The sequence below is a fragment of the Pygocentrus nattereri genome, chromosome 23 (assembly GCF_015220715.1).
Source record: "Pygocentrus nattereri isolate fPygNat1 chromosome 23, fPygNat1.pri, whole genome shotgun sequence".
In the NCBI taxonomy this organism is placed as follows: domain Eukaryota; kingdom Metazoa; phylum Chordata; class Actinopteri; order Characiformes; family Serrasalmidae; genus Pygocentrus; species Pygocentrus nattereri.
In genome coordinates this window covers 10,104,617-10,129,426 of record NC_051233.1, presented here as the reverse complement: position 1 = coordinate 10,129,426, position 24,810 = coordinate 10,104,617, and the positions used below count along the sequence as shown (strand labels likewise).

Below are 24,810 nucleotides of genomic sequence, written 5' to 3'. Positions count from 1 at the left end.
CCTAAAGGAACAGCTTGTGAAAGGTGTTCTGGATGTAAAGAGACTGTCAGACAGGATCATGAGCCTGAAGTTGGAGGTTGATGGTGTAATTTTGAATGTGGTCAGTTCATATGCACAACAGGTTGGTTGTCAATTAGAGGAGAAAGAGGAATTTTGGAGTAAGATGAATGAAGTGGTAGATGGTGTCCCTAGAGAGATTAGTAATTGGTGCAGACTTCAATGGACATGTTGGTGAAGGGAACAGAGGGGATGAAGAGGTGCTGGGTATGTATGGTGTGAAAGACAGAAATGCGGAAGGTCAGACAGTTGTAGATTTTGCAAAGAGAATGGAAATGGCTGCGGTGAACACATTTTCAGAAGAGGGAAGAACACAGGGTGACATACAAGAGTGGAGGGAGGTGCACACAGGTGGATTATATCCTTAGCAAGAGATGCCACCTAAAGGAGATTGAAGATTGTAAAGTGGTACCAGGGGAAAGTGTAGCAAGGCAGCATAGGGTGATTGTCTGTAGAAGAAGATTAGAAACAAAGAAGAGGAAGAGAGTGAAGACAGAGCCAAAGATTAGATGGTGGAAGCTGAAGGAGGAGGATGGTTGCAGGCAGTTCAGGGAAAAATTGCAACAGGCCCTTCGGGGCAGTGAGGAGCTACCTGAGGACTGGGAAACTACAGCGAAGGTGGTGAGAGAAACTGGCAAGAATGTGTTGGGTGTTTCGTCTGGTCAGAGGAAAGAAGACAAGGAAAGTTGGTGGTGGAATGAGGAAGTCCAGGAGAGTATTCAGAAGAAGAAGGCAGCTAAGAAAAAGTGAGATAACCAGAGAGATGAAGGAAGTAGGCAGGAGTACTGTGAGGCTAGTCGCATAGCGAAAAGAATGGTGGCAAAGGCTCAGGCCTATGATGAGCTGTATGAGAGGCTGGACAGTAAAGAAGGAGTAAAGGACTTGTATCGTTTGGCTAAACAGAGAGATAGAGCTGGAAAGGATGTACAGCAGGTTAGGCTGATGAAGGATAGAGAGGGAAATGTACTAGTGAGTGAACAGAGAGTGATGAGTAGATGGAAGCAGTACTTTCATGAACTAAGGAATGAGGAAAACGAGAGAGAGAGGACAACGGGGGGAGAGATAGTGGATCAGGAAGAGCTGAGAATTGGTAAGGTGGAAGTGAGGGCAGCTTTAAAAAGAATGAAGAATGGAAAGGCAGTTGGTCCAGATGACATACCTGTGGAGGTATGGAGATGTTCAGGAGAGAAGGCAGTGGAATTTTTAACCAGGTTGTTTAACAAAATCCTGGAGAGTGAGAGGATGCCTGATGAGTGGAGAAGCAGTGTACTGGTCCCCATTTTTAAGAACAAGGGTGATGTGCAGAGCTGCAGTAACTACAGAGGTATAAAGTTGATGAGCCACACCATGAAGTTATGGGAAAGAGTTGTTGAAGCAAGGCTAAGGCGAGAGGTTCAGATCAGTGAGCAGCAGTTTGGTTTCATGCCCAGAAAGAGTACCACAGCTGCAATTTTTGCATGGAGAGTGTTGGTAGAGAAGTACAGAGAAGGTCAGAAGGAGCTACATTGTGTCTTTGTGGATCTAGAGAAGGCATATGATAGGGTGCCAAGAGGGGAACTGTGGTACTGTATGAGGAAGTCAGGTGTAGCTGAAAAGTATGTTAGGGTGGTGCAGGACATGTATGAGGATAGTGAGACAGTGGTGAGGTGTGCAGTTGGAGTGACAAATGGTTTCAAGGTGAAGGTAGGGTTACATCAGGGATCAGCTTTGGGCCCCTTCTTGTTTGCAATGGTGATGGAAAGGTTGACAGATGAGGTCAGGCAGGAGGCTCCATGGACCATGATGTTTGCAGATGACATTGTAATCTGTGGTGATAGTAGAGAGCAGGTGGAAGAGAATCTGGAGAGGTGGAGGTTTGCACTGGAGAGGAGAGGAATGAAGGTCAGTAGAGGTAAGACGGAATACATGTGTGTGAATGAGAGGGAGGCAGGTGGAAAGGTGAAGATGCAAGGAGTAGAGGTCGTAAAGGTGGATGACTTCAAATGTCTTGGGTCAACCATCCAGAGCAATGGACAGTGTAGAAAAGAGGTGAAGAAGAGGGTGCAGGCAGGATGGAGTGGGTGGAGACGGGTGTCAGGGCTGATGTGTGACAGAAGGATAGCAGCAAGAGTGAAAGGGAAGGTTTACAAGACAGTAGTGTGTCCTGCTATGATGTATGGTTTGGAGACTGTGGCTCTGTCTAAAAGACGGGGCTGAGCTGGAGGTGGCGGAGATGAAGATGCTGAGATTTTCGTTGGGAGTGACAAGGATGGACAAGATTAGAAATGAGCAAATCAGAGGGACAGTGAAGGTGGAGCAGTTTGGAGACAAAGCCAGAGAGGCCAGGTTGAGATGGTTTGGACATGTGTTGAGGAGGAATAGTGGATATATTGGGCAAAGAATGTTGGAGATGGAGCTGCTGGATAGAAGGAGAAGTAGTAGAAGTGTGTGTGCATGTATATGTATGTGTGTATATATATATATATATATATATATATATATATATATATATATATATATAATGTGTGTGTGTGTGTGTGTGTGTGTGTGTGTGTGTGTGTGTGTGTGTGAGTGGGGAAGGACAGCGCCCAGACAGTCTGTGGCGGCACATAACAAAAACACACATGGATCAGCGAGAAATCCGACCAGCACCCTCTGCTTTAAAAGCCAGGTTAGGTCAGGAGTCACAACCAAAATGTTAAGAAGAGACTTTTTGTCCTTTCAACAAAGTCAAACCACCTTGGGAGCCACAACATTTAATGTCCAGTATGTGTTAATATCCTAGTATAGGATAAAAATATAAATAAAAACGCCAATTTACTTTCTTCTACTTTAAGCTGTAGCTGTAGCTGCTTTCCTCCCATCTCCAGCAGGAAACTTTTCCTCAAAACTACAGCAGTTTCTTGTAAAATGTCGAATTTTCACAATCCACCTGGAATTCTGCCAAATTCTGGCACCAAATGTAACTGCTGCACCATTTAAGGTGGAATGGGAAAATTCAAAAGAGAGAGACAGTCTCTTGTTGCAGATTTAGTACCAGAAAACCAACTGCGGCGCTTATAAGTGAGAATAAATCAACTTGTCTCTAAATGTTTGTCTTAAATCTCTGTCTTTCCATTCGCTACTAGCCAGGCGAGACTTTGTTGCTATGCGACCTGCAGTCTGCGCGTCAATTCTCAGTCATTAAGTCGCGGTCATGAAAGCCTTCCAGTTCACTTGCCAGATCCCTTCCATTTGATTTATTAATACAAGATATTAGAAGTATCATTACAAACACTCTGCTTTAAAACTATCAAGAATGTAGAAAAACAGATGCATCAAGATGCATTGATAACCGTTTTCTAATCGCATCTCGGCCCTTTGAATCGTAATCAAATCATGAGGTGCCTAAAGATTCTCACCCCTAGTATGTATTATATGTATTATACATATGTATAATAATACAAATATATACAACACATACATGTATACAGTATTTGATAGTTTTCAAGTTTAGCATGAAACATCTTGGCTTAAGCTGATTGTTTCTGTGTCTTTAATGAACTGGAAGACTTCACACCCCGTATGTTTACTTAGTCTGTTGTGTTTGAGTACATTTTGCATGGAAGAGCAATGCTAAGCCAAATGTAGCAGTTCCAACAGGCTGAATCAATGATGCTTTATCTGGATAAATGATTTACAAGGCATTTTACTGTAACTGTCACTCAAAATACATAGAAAATTTATTAGACTGTATTGATTTTTCTAGAAAGAGTGCTGGAATAGAATCAATCAGTTAATGAGGCTTATTATCTGCCTTCAACCTTTGGACTAAAGCTGTGTGTGTGTGTGTGTGTGTGTGTGTGTGTGTGTGTGTGTGTGTGTGTGTGTGTGTGTGTGTGTGTGTGTGTGTGAAAGGAGAATTCCACCGATCTTCCAGCCTTTCTACGTGACCAACTCGTGCAGATGTAAACGGAGCCATGCAGAGTGATTAGATGTGAAATGCTTCACTCTAGAGTCAGAATTGTTGTGGTGTCAGAGCAGTGGTGGTGATGGGAACCAGACGTCTGAAGAGTTTAGTGCTTCTCAAAGCTCCTTCACAGCAAAATATTACATGAAGTTGTTATGAGTACAATGTCTGATGCCATAGACATTGTTTTACATCAGTTTTGAGATGAGATTTGGCCTAAAACATGTTAAAATATTAGCCAAAGAAAAACTCAGATGGCTCGTGTAGATTGATTGCTGGTTTTGGATAGCAAATAAAATGGCTATATTTGCAGTGTAGCGTGACTCCTGGTTTCTGTCACCATCACTGTAAAGAAATCCGTAAAGATTGCTGTGTGGAGAATTCCGGTGTATGTGTGTGAAGTGATTTTGGCACGCCCTTTCTTCTTCTTATGATGTAATCCTTTTATAGTCTTCTTGTCATCTCCCACAGCAATCAAATAGTTTGGTGTCACTGACACAAAGGTTGAGGACACACACACAAAATACACACATTCTTGCTCATTAGGCTTGAGCTGATTGAACATAGTATGATGAATTGCACATAGGTTCACTTTGTCACGACTGTCAATCAAGTTGGACGATCGCATTTTAAGAAACACGCCATCTTCAGCTTTAAGGTGTACAGAAGTGATAATATTTGTTTCGTAATCGTTTGTTTTTCTTTAGCGCTTTCTCTTTTAATGTGTAGTCCATATTCATGTCAACAGATTTCGATGCTGTAGTTATATTAACGTTAATAAAAACAAAACCAATAATTGCTATTAAAGGTGCAGTGTGTAAGGTTGAGTGCCATCTAGTGGTGAGGTTGTAGATTACCACCAAGCACCCCTCCCTCTCCCCTCCCTTTCCAAGTGTGTAGTAGAACTTACTGGTTTTTGCTTCTTTGATGACAAAGATTCCCTCTCCATTGCTTTTTCTTGTGCTAAAAAATAAGCATGATCCTCCATTTGTCAAAATTTGGGTCTCAGACTTCTCACAACACAAAAGTGTTAGCTAGCACCAGCAGCAACCACTGATTTTTCTTCTTTCTAAGTACTCCAGCCTGTGCTCAAACGCCACCAAATTCAAGCTACCGTTTCAGTGTAAAAAGGCGTAACACACTGTCAAGAGCCACTGTGTGGTTTATCCATTCTGGGGTACGATAGAAACACTGCAGCACAACATGTTGGAGGAGGACCTGCTCCCTGTGTAGATATGAATGGCTCATTCGAAGCTAATGAAAACACAACATAGTTAAACATTCATAGTTATAGGTGATTAGACACTGATGAAAACATGGTTTTATATACTATATTCCATTTTTGCTAATAGATCCTGCTAAATCTTACACACTGCACCTTTAGTGGCCTAATTATAATAATGATAGGCTACAATAACAGTAAAGGAAATCAGAGATGTTTTAGTAATCAAATTCGTGACTCGAGTCAGACTCAAGTCCAAGTCATGACTCGAGTTACGAATTTGATGACTTTAAACTCGTCTTCAGAAAACCAAGAAATACTTCAGACTTTGACTAAAACACCAGTGACTCCGACTCTGACTAAAACACCAGTGACTCCGACTCTGACTCAGAATTGAGCGTCATGACTCGGAAAGAGTGGACGAAGCGTCAACAGCATCAGTGTGCCCTCTCTCAGCACTTAAACCCGCAAAAACTACCAAACTATACCAAGATCTACCAAACCAGAAGCAAGGAGAAAGTTGGCTTACAAGCTTCTGAGCAGATTCAAGAATGGTTTTTGCCTTCTACAAATCCACGTGCAGCAGATCCAGTCACTGCCTTTAATTTCTGACTTTAGAAACTAAGTTCACTAGCTACTGGCAAGTGTGGCAGAGAAAGGCTAGTTGTCTACTATAGTTAACTAAACGAGCAAATTTCAAATATCTAGGCATTTTATTCTTCTTCGTTTCCTACTGCCATTTCTTTTCAACAGTGAGATAATCAAGCTAAGCGAAACTGAACGAAAACTTAAAGCTTTTATCTCGCATGTAACGTATCTGTCACAGTTACTGTGCTATAAACTAATGCTAGCTAGCTAAGTTCCTGCCAGCGTTTCTCACTGTCCACTTGTATCGTCCTTGTCACTTGTTTTCCGTCGCTGTATTCGTATGATTCAGGCATGGAAACGGCTACATTGGTAAGTGATGCTGAAAGCAGCAGATTCATATCACACCTGAATTTGAACAAGCTCATCTGTACCCACTCTGAGCCTCATCAACTGACCAACTACAGTCAGCAAACGAGCTGTACCACAGAGCAGGGCAGCCGATTTAACCTCTAAACTATAAATATCAATATATAGAGTTGCCCGTCCTGTTTGTCGTGATTTGTGGTCACCAGCTGCCCGTGTCAGAAATGATGTCATGATGAACGAACTGACAGAAATGATCCAAAATGACTTGGAATAATAACCTGTAACATTAACTTCCATTCAAAATTAAAAATGTTTCCTCCTTTTCCAACTTTCTCTTTAACCCACTCCAGCATTACACAGAGGTCTCTCTCTCTCTCTCTCTCTCTCTCTCTCTGTCTCTCTCTCTCTATCTCTCTCTCTCACACTCTCTCTCTCTCTCACTCTATCTCTCTCTCTCTGTGTGTGTGTGTGTGTGTGTCTGTGTGTGTGTGTGTGCGCTCTTGCGCGTGAGTGTGTGCCTCCTCCTGCTGTGTTGGGGTGTGTGTGTGTGTGTGCGTGTGTGTGTGAGTGTAATGTTGCCATGGCACTCATGTACAATGCCTTTGTTTTCACTCATGGACTCTGGGAGCTTCTTGTACTGCTGAATTTCTGATTTTCTGATCAGCTCTTGCTTTTTCTTCAGCTTCCTCTGAAAGATTTCAGTTTCCAAGGAGATTCTCTCTCTCTCTCTCTCTCTCTCTCTCTCTCTGTTTGTCTCTCATTACCTCTCATTCTCTCTTCCTCTGTTCTCCCCTCTCTATTCCTTTCTTTCTCATTCTCTTTTCACTCTCTCATTCTCTCTCTGCTTTAATTTCTTCATTGTCTTTTGCTGTTGATCTCTCTCTCTCTCTCTCTCTCTCTCTCTCTCTCTCTCTCTCTCTCTTTTTCTGTTTCTCCACTTCTCTCTTCCTCCTTCTCTTTCTAGCTCCTAGCTCTCTCGTCTGAAACACTGCCTTTCTTTCTCTCTCTCTCTCTCTCTCTCTCTCTCTCTCTCTCTCTCTCTACTTTTTTTTGCCTGCCTCTTGCTGTCTCTTTGTTTCTCTCTTTCTCTCTCTACTCTCTCTCACTCTCTTCCCCCACATCCAGAATGACACACACAGTGACAGGTGTGTTGCCTTCTGGTTGTTGGGTTTGTGTGGATCTCACATTATTTAAATAAATCTGTTTTTGTTTTGCCTGTCAGTTATGTTAACTTACGTTAGTGGCGAGCAGCTTCTTTAAGCACATGGAAAAGGAAACTTGAGCAATGTGTGGTTAATGACAACACCAGATTTTGCTTTGCTCTGCTAGTAGACTTGATACAATTTGGCCTTCTTTTAATAAAAAGACGTCATCTTTTAAAATGGGGTTTTATTAAGTTGAATTAATTTATCTACAGCTGAAGTTTTGCATGAGCAGAAAAGTAAATTTGCACTCTTTTCCCATTTTAACCAAAAGTTTATAAATTCTGGCTTTTGGTTTAACCGGTTACCAGTGGTGGAGTCATATATCTCTTCCTGAATGGTAATATGTTTGGTGACACATATAACCAGCACAACGCAGTCGCTGTTTACATCAGAGACGTTATAAATGATCAGATTGGCCTCTGGTTGATACGAATGGGAACGTTCATAACACTCGACTTTCCTGTGAGGACTTTGTTTACATGCCACAATCACGCTGTCCTGCTGCCGCTGGAGTGGAACTACGGGTGTAAATCTGCAGCTCTGCGGCTCTGCAGTCAGACCCTTCTCCCTTTTCAGAGTTCTAGAGTCCATTTTCTGCTGCAGCAGTGAAACCTCGTCTCTCTGACAGACACACCCACTCTGACTCAGTGTAGTATGATGCCGGGGGGAGAGAGAGTCGTTCTACAGAAACGGTGTGATTATCAACTCCTATTGTGTTAAAGTGCAGCCCTCCAGGCAAGTGAAATGGATGCCTGTGTGTGTATGTGTATACACACATCTAAGTGCCTGGAGGTTTTACCATTATGCACTTGCACACACCTCTAGCACACACCTCCTGCACACACCCCAGCACTAGTTACTGGTGTTCAGCTCTTCCAGTTTGGCCAGTTGAACCACTCTCGCTGGTCATTGTCTATATAATGTTACAAATGAGGTGCGCTTAATGGTGTCATTCAACTGAATGCAAATCATTTTTTACCAATAAATAAATAAATAAATCTCTTCACACTCCCTGTTCCTCAAATGTTTTGGAACATCTAGCTTTTTAAAATGTTTCTTGTTAAAACAGAAAAGCACCTTTTTTCTTTGTTTGGTTTGCTAGAACTCCCAGAGTCCCAGAGGACACAGTAAGAAATGTCATTGTACATTGTAATGAGCCTACAAGGGAATCAATTTGCTGGCTTACTTTGCTTTGGAGCAGCACAGCATCACCAGCAGAGCGCTAAAGATATATAACATTTACTAAAGTTGTTATACATGGTTCTAATTGCTAATTATGAATTATATAATTTTATATATGTATTTTCACATCCTTAATGGTTCGTAGGCTCTCCACTAGTATACAAAATGTGAAATGTTCACAGAGGCCTGCGTTCATTTACTCTGATCTAAAGCCGGACATTTCGGTCATCGTCAGCGCTGATAAACTGATATGGATCACTAGTCTGAAGACCACAGAAGTATAAACAACAGACAGTTTTAGAATCTTGATATTTAGAGCAAAGAAAACTTGTGAAATTGCGATGACTCAAAGGTGGATTTGGTGTAATTTTGTGCTAATTTCTGGAGTCCATTGCCAATGCACACTGTCATTACAGCAAAATACTATGAAATTCTGGAATTCATAAAAACCTTGAGATTCTGCTTCTTAACTGAATTTGTTTATGCTGATATTTATAATGAAAAACATTTGTTTTTTTTATGATGAAAAACATATTACAGTGGCCATTTGGACCCCACTGTATTTTTCACTATATATAAGAATTTTCTGTCTAAAGGCCTTTGCTGACATGGGCTACTTTAGGTTACAGTTTTTTGTGGCTTAAAAAAGTTGAAGCTTTTGATTAAACAGAGAAACAGATATAAAAAAAATTATGAACAAGTGCTTGAATATTCAAATTATTCAGTCCAGCTTTACACACATTCAGCCTATTTTTTTATTATTATTATTATTATTACAAAACATATACTTGCTAGTTGCTTTTTTCCAGCTTTGCTATAGTCAGAACATTTTTTTCCTGGAAATGTATGAACACATACACACACACACACACAAAAGCCAGACTCTTTCTGGCTCCGTCTCCCTCATGTCCCAGCCTGGCCCTTGTGTCCTGGGGTGGCTATATCAGCCAATCAGAATCTCCAGAGAGTGTCCTCTCCCTTTAGAGAGCCAGTCAGCTTTAGCGTGCTTGAACCCCTAAAGATAGGCCTCCCATTCAGCTCAGTCCAACCCCAAATGATCCAATCTCCTCTCTTCCCTCCCTCCATCCCTCCCTCGTTCTGTCCCTCTCACGCTGCCTGTCTTTCTTCTTCATCTTTCATTCTTGCACTCTCGCTCTGTTTCTCTCTGATGGAATTTGGACTATGTTAACCCCTTAAAGTCCGGCATGAGTTTCACAGTAGATACGGAATCATTTATTGTATGTACTAAGTAATTCGTAGAATGTACTGCATAGTATATAGTACATACGAAATAATGTTCAGGGGGCCAGAATTATTCTCTAACTACTATAAATTAAAAGTAGTTTTGGAACAATTCTGTAACTCCTGTAACTTATTCAGTATTTGCTATAATTTATTCAGTATCTACAATGACTTATTCAGTATGTAGTATAATTTATTCAGTATATAGTATAACATATTCTGTATTGACTAACTTATTCAGTATGTACTGTAACTTGCTTGTTCAATATCTAATATAACTTGTTCAGTATATACTTTAACTTATTCAGTATCTATTCAAGCTTAGACAGTGTGCACTATAACTTATTTAGTATGCACTGTAACTTATTCAGTATCTACTATAATGTATTAAATTATAATTACATCAAACTATGTTTATTATAGTAAAATGAAAGTGATAACTTCTAAATTATTAATAGTGATCTGGATTCTTTACAGAATGTTTGGTATGTTGAAACTGTGATGTGTTGCGATTGAGGAGGAACTGTGTGTGTGTGTGTGTGTGTGTGTGTGTGTGTTTCAGTGTGCTTTCTAGATGCGTTAGTGTGTGTGCTACTTAGTTTGCAGTGGAGTGGAAGAGGTGAATGGAGTTTTTCAATGATAATAAAAAAAAAGAATAAAATATAAGGAAAAATACAGAGAAAAAATGTAGAAAACAGAAAAAAGATAGAAAGAGAAATAGAGAAACAAACTGTAATTTGCTTTGACTGTGTTATATCAATAGCCCCCCATTACAATAAAGCCTGCTGAATTGAACTGGGGTCAGAAGTGGAGAACCAAACCCGTCGATTCAGAATGGAAACTGAATGCAAATGGAATTCACTGCAGAACTTGATATGTAACTGAATTACAAATGAACCAATTGGTAACTGTAATTAGTAATTACACACATATAGTTTACTAAAGTAATAGTAATAGTAATAAGGGTTAAATGTCTTGTGACTGGAGGGATATTACCGCTCTGTGGGTCTGTTGTGTAATTCTGATGAACAGGAAGCCAGTGTGTGTTCTCTCAAGTATGTGTATGATGACAGGGGAAATCACACCACAAGTACACACATCAGTTCACAGTTACACTGGGCAAATTAATCAATATGTTGGTGCAGCATGGCTGTTGAGGTCCTGCATGGGTAACGGAGTGAGAATGAATGCTTATGAAAACATTGCCTGAAACATTGTTTTACAATAGTTTTGAACTGTCAGTTATATATGTCAGTTAATAACTCGGGCCTTCCAAGTGTAAATGCTGTCATGGGTGTTGATGCAAAGAGCCTGATGGTCCTATCAATACACACAGCTGCTGATATAGCCTGTCAGTGTAATGGTGTGCTTGTTTGTGGGGGTGTTTTGGTCTGTCAGAATGATTTTGCCTCTCTCTTAAACAGAGTGAGAGTGATGGAATGAGACTGAACTATAAAGAGGAAGAAACAATGTTCTGAATTTTAAACTGGATCACAGATACGAATGAATATTGAATGAAAAATGTAATGTAAACATAAAACATGACTCAAAAACTGCTAATCAGACCTCTCTGGGGACTGTATGGGCGTGGGTAATGAGAAACTTGATTGACAGCTCTCTGTCCAACTCTGCTAGCCTGCCTCACCACTCATACAGAACTACAGTCATCCAGTTTTTATGTGACGGGAACTAGATTAAAAAAGTCACGGACAAACAGACAGGCCTTCAAATGGACATACAAATAAATGGACAGATAAAACTATGCTTTATTTAAGGAACGGACGACTGAACAGTGTTGGTGTGTGGGTACGAAGGGGCGACAGGCAGCTACAGACAGGGGGTCTAGCTTGCTAGCATTCGGTTATGCTGCGTTAGCTTAGCTCGCTAAGTGTTTCTAATTCTGAAGCTGTTTTGTGTGGGCGGGGTAAGAGACATTGGCCTTGTGATTGGTCAGGGGAACCCTCATGGAAACATTACCCAAGATTAGTACTGCCGAGTTTACATAGAGGAGGGAAATATGGTGAAATATATTGTCCATTTATTGGCCAGTGGCTATTGGAAATTGCTTGCAAGATCAAAATTAACACAATTAGAAAGAAAATGCAAATTTATAGAAGTTAAAGTATAGAATTAGAGCTTGAAAATCTAACCAAATCCTGATCTCAGAGCTGAAAAATAGATCAGAACTTAAATATATAATATGAAAAAAGGCATCCTGAATAGAGAGAGAGAGAGAAAGAAAGAGGGTCATGCTAAGCCTGTGGCATGTTTGTCTATCACCTCACTGTCTGACCTGCACACAGATCCAGACAGAGGAAGATCTCAGCTGATACTCACACACTCACTCTCTCTCTCTCTCTCTCTCTCTCTCTCTCTCTCTCTCTCTCTCTCTCTCTCTCTCTCTCTCTCTCTCTCTCTCTCTCTCTCTTTCTCTTTCTCTCTCTCTCTCTCTCTCTCTCTCTCTCTTTCTCTTTCTCTCTCTCTCTCTCTCTCTCTCTTTCTCTTTCTCTCTCTCTCTCTCGCTCTCTCGCTCTTTTTCGCTCTCTCTCTTTCTCTCTCTGCATGTCTCCATCTCTCCATCTAGTCACTGTCTTAAAGGGGAATTCCACCTGTTTCTCAAAAAAATCTGCATAATTTCATAGTAATGATGTAGACAGTCTTCCAGAGTGATTTGGTGTAAAACACTCTGTTCTGGATAGGCGTACAATTAATAGAATTGTTCACAGTGGTGGTGATAGGAACCAGTGAAATAAATGACTGGACGTTGTTTTGTTCTAAGCACAGGTCTGGGATCAGTAGCTGATGCTGTTGTTGTGAATTGCATGAAAAATAGCTAAATCTGGCTTCAGATCAGGACAGCGCAGCATATAATATGTCATTTTGACTAGAAGTATGGAAATGTGTTAGTTTGCTTCATGTGTTCATTTAGCCCACAAAGCTTTACGTAAAAAAAAAAGACAAAAAAATTTAGCTAAAAAAAAAGTCTAATTTGGAATTGGCAATCAATTGGCTATCACTGTGTTATCGATAAGTCTATAGACGTTAGTCACAAAAGTGCTTGCACACACTGAATACTGTTGAGTGAAGTGATAAGATTTGCTTCTACTTTGTTTCAGTGTTGATCTTCTGGTTCTCAGGTATATGATGTAGTGAAGAGTGAAGTGGTAGGGCAGGTTTTGTTTTCCTTTGTCACTAAAGTGGATCATTTTTCTTAACTTTTTATACTATATCATCACTGTCTTAATAAAACCTTGAACTAAATAGTGACTTTACTGTGCATTCATATCATGAGACTGTATTCTGTTATAATTTTTAGTGGTCTTTTCGCCATGAAATGCATCCAAACATCAAGTTGGCCTGCACTCTCAATGGTTGATACTGTATCCTTGGTCCTCTTTTACCCCACATTGATTTTTCCCATCTTGAAGCTGTTCTGTTCTCAGATGTCCTGAAATCATATTCACAGGGCCTTGGAGCTGAATGCAAATCGAATTTGCGCTCATCATGAATATACTTAAAGAAAGGGTAGAAGAGAGCTTTCAGTGTTAAGTTTGTTAGAGCAGAAATACTGTAGAGGTCCATCTTTGTGGATATTTTTCTCATATTATCTAGTTGAGCTATGGTTAGCTTCTTTATAGAAACAGCTGGATCGCACACACAAGTCCTTAAAGGGTCCATATTGTGCATTCTTCTTGTCTTTTATTTTTCACGAGGCCCACTTTTAACTTTGGTGTGGTTTTATGTACACACTCAATAATTCAGACAGAATCATTTTCATAATCACTACATTTGGTTTCCTAATACGTTTAATCTGCAACAAAAACCTGTCAAACACTAAAGTCGCAAGGCTGAAGTCAGCTTCTCACTCACCAGCTTCTCGTACAAATTTTCCTGTTCTACCTTAACTGGTGCTGCAGTTACGTTCTGGCACCTCAGGCACTGTTAAAGGTGGAACGGGAAAATTCAAACAAGAAGCTGGCAAATGAGAAGCTGACTTCAGCCTCGTAAAAGGTCGAACATTGAGAGATGTTTTAAAAGAAACTGGTCAACTTTTGTGAAAAGTTTCCTGCCGGAGATGCAAGAAAAAAAAGACTTACTTTGCTCTGCTTTAAGCTTCAGCTCAGCTATAGCTGTTGTTTACGTTTATATTACATGTTTAGCCTATACTAGTACATTAGCACATACTGAGACATACAACCAAGATGGTAAAATGGACATGAAATGTTTTGGCTCCAGAATGTAGTTTGTTTTTTTTGTTTTGGACAGATTGGCTCTTTTTAACATTTAGGTTGCTGAACTCTGGTCTATGTGAATGGGAGCTAAACAGAGCTAAACTGCTGTGCTTTTGGTGACATCACAAAGACAAAATCAAATCAAGTGCAGTTTTTGCAGCTTTAGTTTCCATATATCAGCAGATTGGGAGAGTGAATGGGATGCTTTGAAGGCTTAACAATGTTTACATGCAGTATCAAACTTTTTTATAAAAAAAAAGCACGGAAAATATGGTTTTATATTATATGGGGCTTTTAAAAGCATCTGATTCATCGTCTTGAATTAGTTTGTGTTGGTCTGAGTGCTGTGTCTTGTACTGATTGTGATTACTGTTAAAAAAAAAAAAAAAAAAAAACTCCATCCACTACATCATATGTTATACTAGATGTATTGACAGGTTCAAATCTGTACTTTCTGTTTCTGTAGCAACTAAAGACCAAAACATGGAGCGAAAATTTAAAATATGTTTTACTTTTTCTGCAAAATAAGAAGGTACACAATAGTAACTTTCCATCAAACTCAAATCATAATAAAATATCACCTCTTCTGCTTATTATCACACAAATGTGGTATGGATTGAGAGTCTCAGGTCTCCAGAAGAGGTATTTTAAGGCTTGTACACCAAAAGGGACGTAAAAAAGTTAGATTTTAGATTACTATTAATACAACTGACTCTCTCTCTCTCTCTCTCTCTCTCTCTCTCTCTCTCTCTCTCTCTCTCTCTCTGCAGAAGTTGGCAGCAGAGTGTCAGAGTGCGGGTTACAGTGGGACTCTGATCCCGTATAAGTGTGATCTGTCTAACGAGGAGGAGATTCTCTCCATGTTCTCTGCCATCAAGACCCTGCACCAGGGCGTGGATGTGTGCATCAATAACGCCGGCCTGGCTCACAATGAACCACTGCTGAGCGGCCGCACTGACGGCTGGAGGAACATGATTGACGTGAGTGTCTTGCGTGTGCACACACACCCACACACAGAACAGCCTGTTCAGTTTACAAGCTGACCTCGATTGTAGATCGCATGGAGTGAAATAGGTGGTAAGCCAACTTCATAGATATAATATCAGACTAGAACCTCTACTGACAGATGTGTAGTCATTACTCTACCTATTCCAACACTTCTATGTGAATGCAGGATTCACATAAACCCAACCAACTCTGCCACACCCTTCACTATAAAGCATCCACCTGCTCATCACAGGTGTGTTTGCCCAATGAAAAAGACATATTTAAGACAAAATCAGACATCTGAGATATGTATGGACTAGGCTAAAGCATACTGCCATGGAAACATAAAAAATGTTTAAGAACCATTTATGGCTTACCTTTGATGCATGGAGTAACATTTGCTATATTCACAAAGCCCGTATCAGTATTAAAAGAGCATTATAAATAACATATTTGCATAAATCTGGCGATGACAACAGTTTTTTTGGCTTTGGATCAACACGCTTTATGGAACAGAATCTCATTTTTGTGTGCCCCTACTTACATCCTTTGACCACAACTGGAGTTTCAGATTCAAACACTGGCACGCTGATAACAAACCAAAGGATTGAGGCAGTGATGGGTAGCAAAAGTTGCTCGGTAGTGATTGGAGTAGAGCAAAATGATTTGATAGGCCATGATACAACGACAGCACTCACAGACAACAAATGGAATTTCATTATCCTAAAAAGATCTGCTTTGTTAACATTTCTTTACTGATTTGACTGGGTAGGCCGTTGATCAATCTGGGTAGTCCCATGCTTACCTAGGCCTACCTGTAGCTATACCCCTGACATAAACCCCTTATTAGAAAGAAGAATGCACATTCAGTGATGCAAAAACCATAGGCACTGGCCATCCTTCAACATATTTTTGTAAAATTATGTTTTTTTTCTGCTTTGCTGGCATGATCTGTACAATTATAGACTGTAGCATCTCTTATCACTTTGTCAGCTGCCCTCTATCCCATTCATCATGGGTCAGTTTCTGATCACAAGACCACTGACCAGACGAATACACAATCTGGCACGTATGACATTTAGTGTTGGACTGCACATTCAGAAGCTAGTTTAGCTTCCAATATATGGAATTCTTATTAATACATACCTGCAAAGAACAACATTTCTGTGGCATGTGACATCACCTTATGTTTCCATATGACACAGGAAATGCAGTGCAGTTGCCAAGCAGTTTTCTATTTGTATCTAATGGCTTGTTTACATCCTGCATTAGCATGTGGTTTTGATGATCAAAGAATGTCTGGATTTCACTTAACAGCATAAAAAGCCATGTGTAAACACCTCCAGAACACATTGTGTTCACAATACGATCGGACCACTCAAACCACGTGAGCAGAAATGTGTCTGTCGAGCGCTGACTACAAGGTGAGATTTAAACAAGGAGAATATGGAGGGTTCTGCAGGGTTGAAGTTAGAAAAGCCGATGAAAGTTGAAAGAACTCAAAGCCGATGAAAGCTTCCAAGCTAAGCTTGTCCACTTGGGGAAAAAATGGGAAAAATAGAAATGGAAACGACTTATGTCTGGTCACTGCAGGGACACAGAAGAAATGTTCAAACAGGGTCTATATGATGTTTCTGTGCGTAAGTAAAAGGAATGTGGATAAATCTTATCGGGATGCTGTGCAGATATGGGATGTGTGAAGTGGCTAAGGGTAATTAGGCTGTAAGATTCAGCTGAAGATCAGGCTTTGGAAACAGGCCTGATGTCACATCACACTAATAACTGACTTAAGAGGCCTCAGCATTTCCTCCTTATTGTCTGAGTGTTAGTTCTTTCCTCATACAGTGTGATTCATAGAGCTTTGCACTGATTGCCATTCAGGACCTCTCCAGCCTAGAAGCTAAACATTTCCCAGGCCTGTGCATTTGTTGCCATGGCAAGCATTCTCAAACTGTGTGTATGTGTGTGTGTGTGTTTATACAGTACTGTGCACAGACCACCCTTCATTTATTTTATTTCCAAACAAAACATTTTTATGTACAAATTACTCACTTTTCAGGAGGCTTTTCTGGGAAGATTAAAGCTTTGAGAGAGGAGTCACTGCAGTGCTAAGAATGATCCCCCACTCAGATAATACCTGCCCTGTGGTGGTCCTGTGGGGGTGCTGACTGTTGAAGAACAGGGTGAAAGGGGGCTAACAAAGTATAGAGAGAAACAGACAGACTAGAGTCTGTAATTGTGGAAACTGTATACAAAGTGCTCCTATATGATTAAAATGGACAGTGATTGTAGATACAAGGAGGTGTACTTAATGAAATGGCTGGACAGTGTATATATGGTCATGGTACTGTGGCATGTGTATGGAACATTTTATTATTACATCAACATAACAGCATGGAAAATCCACTTCCTGACATTGTATGGAAACATCGTTCTGTGATGTTCTTCGTTAAATGTACTGCCCTCTTCTTAGGTGAATGTGCTCGCCCTGGCCATCTGCACGCGTGAGGCCTACCAGTCTATGAAGGAGAGAAATGTGGATGACGGACACATCATCAACATCAACAGGTCACTTCTTGACGCTCACTCATATTTGATAAGAAATGCTACCGCGGAGTGAAGGTGTTGAAATGGGATTGTTTTCATCTCCAACACCATAAAGTGACCCCATACTCCTGTTCTGTAATGTTTGTCTTTCTGCCTCAAATGTATTTTACAATTATGTCCATTTACCAACAGCCGACATTCTGGCCTGTATTCTGTGTACTGCATGTACATTAATGTAACTGGTGTTCTTTCTCTGTGTGCAGTATGGGAGGTCACAGGATGGTGGCGAGCTCTGACGAGCACTTCTACTGCGCCACCAAATACGCAGTGACGGCACTCACAGAGGGGCTCCGGCAGGAGCTGCGGGAGGCTAAAACGCACATCCGCGCCACAGTGAGACACACACAGATAAAGACATCTCCACAAAGATTAAGAGGCTGGCATGATGTCGCCCATTCACCCACTCATATTCATGTGTACATAAACCCTTTGTGGCAATTAATTGACATGTGAAGAAGGAGATCTAACAAAGCTATAATGTGTTTGTGTTTTTATTTAGTCTGTCTCACAAATGACCTTGTTGAACAAGACAATGCTTCAATATGACCATAAGTCACACATTTCAGAATAGAGAAAATGAAAACAAGCACTTACTGATCCAAATTGTGCTCTGAATGCGCTTCCATGCTTAAAAAGGAAAAAAATCACAATGCATTCATTCTACACGTCGATACTTTTCTCTCACCAACATGCACATGCTGTAACTCGACTGGCCACAGATTTAAACAAGGTGAAGGGAACACTGCCAAGTTCTCAGAATGGATCGGCAGTGAGATCCTTGGCTCAATAAAGTTAAAGCAGAGAGATTTCTAAGAATGTTTTAGGAATTTCCTAGGAATGCATCAATATGGAAATTGTAAGCCGATATCCAATGTTTTTGATATACATATCTGCCCGATACATAAACATGATGAATTTGGAATATAGCTTGCACAATGCTAAGTACATACACTTTCACTACTTGCTAGCTGCATTAGCCTCATAGCTCCAGTCCAAAGCTATAGAAGCAAACTGACTGGGGTCACTACGTTACACTGCATGTACATTTAGTGTAGATGAAAATTGTCCTTTTGCTCATTTAGTGGTCACACAGCTGTAATGCCAATGCTGTTTGGTAATGGTTTGTTTCCGTTGGGCAGTGTATATCACCCGGAATAGTGGAGACTGAGTTCGCCTTCAGACATCACAATAATGACCCAGAGAAGGCTGCAGCCGTTTATGAAAGTATAAAGGTGAGTCGTGCGTGTGCGCGAGTTGTGCGTGCGTGTGTGTGTGCGTGTGTGTGTGTGTGTGTGTGTGTGTGTGTGTGTGTGTGTGTGTGTGCTTTATACTCCAGACTGTTTTAACTGTGCTGTTTTTTCCTGTGTAGTGTTTGAAAGCTGAAGATATAGCCAGCGCGGTCAGATATGTTCTCAGCGCCCCTCCGCACGTCCAGGTGAGCATCTCTTATTTATTTCTTACTTATTTTATTTAAGCTGAATTTAAAACGAAGTTGAATAAAATTAATTTTTACATTCATAAGGACCTGAATTTGTAATATTTGTCTTGCTTGCATGTTTAGGCTGATCCCTTGTCACTGCAAATCAAATCACTATCATCACAAATGAGGTTTCAGGTTTCAATACGGAGATGCAAATCTAATCAAACACTACTCGGCCCATATCTCTCTCTCTCGCTCTCTCTCTCTCTCTCTCTCTCTGTCTCTCTCTCTCTCTCTCTCTGTCTCTCTCTCTCTCTCTCTCTCTGTCTCTCTCTCTGTCTCTCTCTGTCTCTCTGTCTCTCTGTCTCTCTCTCTATCTGTCTCTCTGTCTCTCTCTCTCTCTCTCTCTCTCTCTCTCTCTCTCTCTCTGTCTCTCTCTCTGTCTCTCTCTCTCTCTCTCTCTCTCTCTGTCTCTCTGTCTCTCTCTCTATCTGTCTCTCTGTCTCTCTCTCTCTCTCTGTCTCTCTCTGTCTCTCTGTCTCTCTCTGTCTCTCTCTGTCTCTCTCGCTCTCTGTCTCTCTCTGTCTCTCTCTCTCTCTCTCTCTCTGTCTCTCTCTCTGTCTCTCTCTCTCTCTCTCTCTCTCTCTCTCTGTCTCTCTCTCTGTCTCTCTGTCTGTCTCTCTCATCTCTCTCTCTCTGTCTCTCTGTCTCTCTCATCTCTCTCTCTGTCTCTCTGTCTCTCTCATCTCTCTCTCTCTCTCTCTCACACACACAGTAGTTTTTATTCCAGCAGCGTCTGTATTCAAGACTTTAATAACCAAGTAATGTTAACATAAGCACTGCTTGTGCTTTCAGTGTATTTTAAACATATCTTTAAAGATGAATTAGAAAGTTTTTAAAAGAACTTTTTAAGAAAATGCTTCTAAAGGAATTTGAGAGCTCATTGTGCAAAAAATACACTTTACTGAACAATGATCAACTCTGCCCAGCCTTTCAAAGATCCCAAAATGCTTTATTGGAGAAAGATCAAGAAGCTCAGAAACTTTAAAAAAACTGCATTGTGCTGAATAATACATGTGAATTCTAGTGAAATGTGAGATTTTACAATGTAATGAATCATTTTCATCATAATTAAATTGAATTACGCTCTTGGGGTAGTTGATTTTTTTTATAAATCAATGTCATATTTTCTTACTTGAGATCGGAGACGTGCAGCTGCGGCCGGTGGAACAGGTGTCTTAGCAACGGAGTGGCCAGCGACGTGTCGGAGGAGTGGACGAAGCCAGTGGCGACAGTGTCTCTCTGGCAGCACCTGCTGGACAAAACATGTATAACACCTAGTTTTAAAACAAAACATTGGAATTGAAGGGAATTTGGGTTTGCTGTGTGGACAACGAGGGTGGAGGAAAATGTAACAAATCTGAAAATCCGAAGCCGTGCAAGAGAGGTCCATTTCCTCCCTCAGACCTAGTGGTGGGGACAGAAGAGAGAGAGGGAGGGAGAGGGAGAGAGAGAGAGAGGTGGGGGGGAGAGGATTGGTACTGTTCCAATTTACAGATACACTGCTGCCTCAATGTGAAAGGAATTCTTTAGTGTAAGGAGTCATTTTTGAAAGAATGACTCAAACTGGAAACGGGACGGGACTCACATGACCACCTATGACGGTCTGACAAAACCCGCACCGGCCACTATTACAGGAACAAAATGCCGTCAGTCGCACACATCAGTTTTTTAGGTCACATGACATATCTGTTTTCAAAATGAGCAAAAGAAAACACACTTGCTGAATAAACATGGTATGGGTAACACTCACTGTCGCAGTTATAACGTATTGAAAATGTCTTATAAAGACTTCTAACACATCTATAATGTCTTATGTTAGTGACCAGAACAACCCTTAACCCATTAAACTACAGGCTTATTGTTCCATTCATAAATTCTAAGACATTATTCAGTAAATGTGGTGATAGAAGGTCAGTTATTCATTAACTACTTTGAAAGGCATGTGTAGCTGTGAGTGTGTGAGAGTTGAATTTACACATTATAAGACTAAAACATGTAACTGACAAGTAGGTTTTTTCTCCAAATGACATAAAGCTGTACCACTGGTCACCTACCCTCTTTTGTCAGCTAATTTAGACTAGAACCTGATCGATATACAGTCGTGTGAAAAAGTGTTGGCCCTCAAATGACAAGTTCTGTTGAATTGTTAACACAAACACATCCTCTACAGATAAGGTACTTCTGCAACCTTTCATGCATAATTACTGTTTGTTTGATGACTTTTTAACATTTTTAATTGGGAAATATAAAACATAAAATGTGGCCTGTGTGGAAAACTTTTTTTGGTTACTTTTTTTCCAGTATGTTACACTAATCCAAAAATTTGAACAAGAAATCTTGCTGAACATATAAAAATGTGTTAAATGCGCCCAAATCTCACCTTTAGCATGAGGAGTATATGGATAACACAAATGCATTTTTGTATGAAGCGAAAAGGAAAAGATAATGAAGAGATAATGCATTGAATTGTAAGTAGCCCCACCCCCACTGCTACAACATTTACATCTAACATTAGGAAACGTGACACTTATGAACAGATGGTCACATTTCACAACTCACTGATGTTTAGGAACGAAACAGTTTAACTGAAACTATACAATTGAAAAATGAATCTAAAAATATATCGGCCAATATTGTCAGTTATACAGTTATACAGTCACTCTGACAATGCTTTAACAGTTTGAAAATTCTAAAAAATATCATCAAAGACTATGAATATAATGTTTTTATGCAGCATTTCACACACTGCGCTCAACTACATCCAGTTAAGCAGGCAATGAAACATGCAGTTGGTTTGTGTTCTTTAGGCACTGATGATATCTGTGATATGCTCAGAAAAACGTATTGTGACATTGTTATGGTTTCTCAATAACAATAAATATTGTCATATTACCCAACACGTAAGCCATCATCAGCTTAGTTCTCACTTATAAAGACATGACTGAGTGTTCAGCTCACCTTCAGCCTGTATTTAAATTAACTAAATATCCATCCATCCATCCATTTTCTAAGCCGCTTCTCCGTCAGGGTCGCGGGGGGATGCTGGAGCCTATCCCAGCAGTCTTTGGGCGGAAGCCAGGATACACCCTGGACAGGTCGCCAGTCCATCGCAGGGCAGACAGACAGACACTCACACACTCACACCCAGGGGCAGTTTAGCATGTCCAATTGGCCTGACTGCATGTCTTTGGACTGTGGGAGGAAACCGTAGAACCCGGAGGAAACCCACGCAGACACGGGGAGAACATGCAAACTCCACACAGAGAGGACCCTGGCCGCCTCGCTGTGAGGCGATAGCGCTACCCACTACGCCACCGTGCCGCCATTAACTAAATATATATTAAATATAAATATATGTCAAGTTTGCTTATACAGTTCCATGCAAAAGTTTGGGTGCTTGTCGAATAACATATTGCTGGCGCAAAGATTACTGCACATTTTATATTTTATGTTTGTTTTTCATGTTAAACTCGGCAAATGGATAGAAATTGTGCACCAAAATGTTCAGGAAGGTGGCATATTTAAGTGTGCACACTGCAGAAGATGCGTCAGGTTATTTTCACATAGAAAACCAACCAAACGTACAGTTAGACCGTGGGGTGTTTAAACTTTTACACACGACTATTCAATGACTTACAAGTCGTTGTATAAGCACACTATAATAATCCATTACAGATGTGTTATAAGCCTTCGTACGGCACCTCGTAATGCTTTATAATTGCTGCGTGACGTGTTACAGTGATGATTATTGTATTATTTTTATAAGTATTCTAACTTGATTGTATGTAGACATGCTTTTCATAACTTCATAACAGTGAATGGTTCCACCTAATTCTAATTTGATTACTTTCAGCCAGTCAGGTTTTGTGGAGTCAAAAGTGCCCATGATCCTCAGGGCCGGGGCCTCAGTTGCGCACCAACGAAGGGTTAAAGTGGTGATGCTTTATTGAACCTGCGTGATGTCAAACAGGAGAGGGTTTTTAAAGCACCTCGATGTCATGAAGTCACCTTTGTGTAAAAGTAGTTTTGCACTTTGGACTCTCACCGAAGGACACTGTAAGACACTGACACCATTTCCTAGAAAGATGTGACTAACCTGCGTGTGCACATTTTGCACAAGTGTGTATGGATAAGGCAGATGTTCTCATGAATTAAACGTTTTAAAAGCTTATTAACGCTGTGAGTTGTTTTCTGTTTCTTCTGTCCGTCTGTGTGCTGAATACAGAATACTGAAGATCCAACGCGCAACAGGGCTATCACGGCTGACTTTACTAGTAATCGAGTCATCTGCAGATCATTTTGAAGATTAATCAAGTAATCAGAGCTTTAAACAAGGCCAAACAATAAGAACCGACTTTCTGCATGACTCTGCGTACATTCCGAGTGGTTTAATGTGAAGCGGTGCAGATTCCTTCACAGCGGTGGTGATAGGAACCAGGAGCAAAGGCCACAAAGCAACTATAGGCATTATATTTATATATTATATTTAGACTTATGTTGATAATGGTAAAATAGAGATAAATATGAATAAATAAGTTTCCTTTGGGGCTGTTTATGTTCCTTATAGCACGCTGAATGTATATTTATGCCATGAATGGAGAAGCGGTTTAGAAAGTGTGTGTTTTAGGCCAGAATCTCAGTTCATACTATTGTAAAACAACGTTTCAGGCAATGTTTTCATAAGCTTTCCATGTAATCTTTCTGTGAGGAAGCTTTCAGATGCCTGTTGTCATTTAGTTTGTGTGTAAATTTCATGAAGAATGAACCAAAAGAAATGACTGTCTGGTTCCACTGACTTACATTAAAAGTAAAGTTTCTTCCTCCTCCTGTAAATTTACCATTTTGGAGAAATGAGATATTCCGACAGCAGTGGTTTTACATACATACATACATGTATACATATATAAGAAGTGGAACAATAAAATATAAAAGGTCTGTTTACCCACAAAACCTCACCATATAAGGAAATCAAAAGGAAAAAAGTCTCAATATTAAGATAGTAAGTTACTTTCTTTGTTTATTGTGTGTGTGTGTGTGTGTGTGTGTGTGTGTGTGTGTGTGTGTGTGTGTGTGTGTGTGTGTGTGTCAGAACAAAACCTTGTATTTACAAAATAAGAGAAGAAGAAATAACAAAGCATACCTTACTTTTAATGTAAGGCAATGTAACCAGATTTTTACTACTAATTGCAGACAGTTTGCTTTGGTTCATTCATCATGACATTTGCACACAGTGTAAAGGGCAACAGGCATTTTTAAAATATGCCAAAACCTGAAAAACACTATATGGACGAAAATCCATATAATTGGTAGTGGCTATCAGGTTCTATTTCTTACTGTAACTGTAATTAAATATAAGCCCAAAAGAATTTCACATTTTTCATTTTTTTCTACATTTGAGCTCTGAAGCTCTTTTCCTTGTGTGAGCATTTCACAATGAATGTGTTTGACCAAATATGACCAAAAAAAAAAAAAAAGCCTTACTTTACTGGTGCAATTGGCAAATACTATTGAATCTCATTGTCAGATTCCGCAACAACCCCTGTGCCTTTCATCGGCCATTAAAACAAAAGGCTGCTGAGGAAATGAGTGAAAAATCAAAGAGGACTTCATATAATGTTTGCTGAGCTTCGCTCACCCTTTGGACTCTAAGACAAAAGAACTTTATCTAACCGTATCTTGCACGCAGGCTGTGAGCTGAGGAGGGCTAAGGT

At 40.2% G+C, this 24,810-nt stretch overlaps 1 protein-coding gene across 1 annotated transcript in view; it reads left to right on the top strand.

Annotated features, from left to right (window-relative positions):
* The window catches only part of dhrs11a (dehydrogenase/reductase (SDR family) member 11a), a 53,515-nt gene extending 32,154 nt beyond the window's left edge, over window positions 1-21,361 (top strand). The window contains exons 2-7 of the mRNA XM_017714873.2: window positions 14,793-15,002; window positions 17,483-17,577; window positions 17,820-17,949; window positions 18,756-18,848; window positions 18,986-19,051; window positions 20,237-21,361. Coding sequence (XP_017570362.1) covers window positions 14,793-15,002; window positions 17,483-17,577; window positions 17,820-17,949; window positions 18,756-18,848; window positions 18,986-19,051; window positions 20,237-20,278 — 636 coding nt within the window. The 3' untranslated portion in view covers window positions 20,279-21,361. The remainder of the gene's footprint in view (window positions 1-14,792; window positions 15,003-17,482; window positions 17,578-17,819; window positions 17,950-18,755; window positions 18,849-18,985; window positions 19,052-20,236) is intronic.
* The last annotated feature ends 3,449 nt before the right edge of the window (window positions 21,362-24,810 follow it).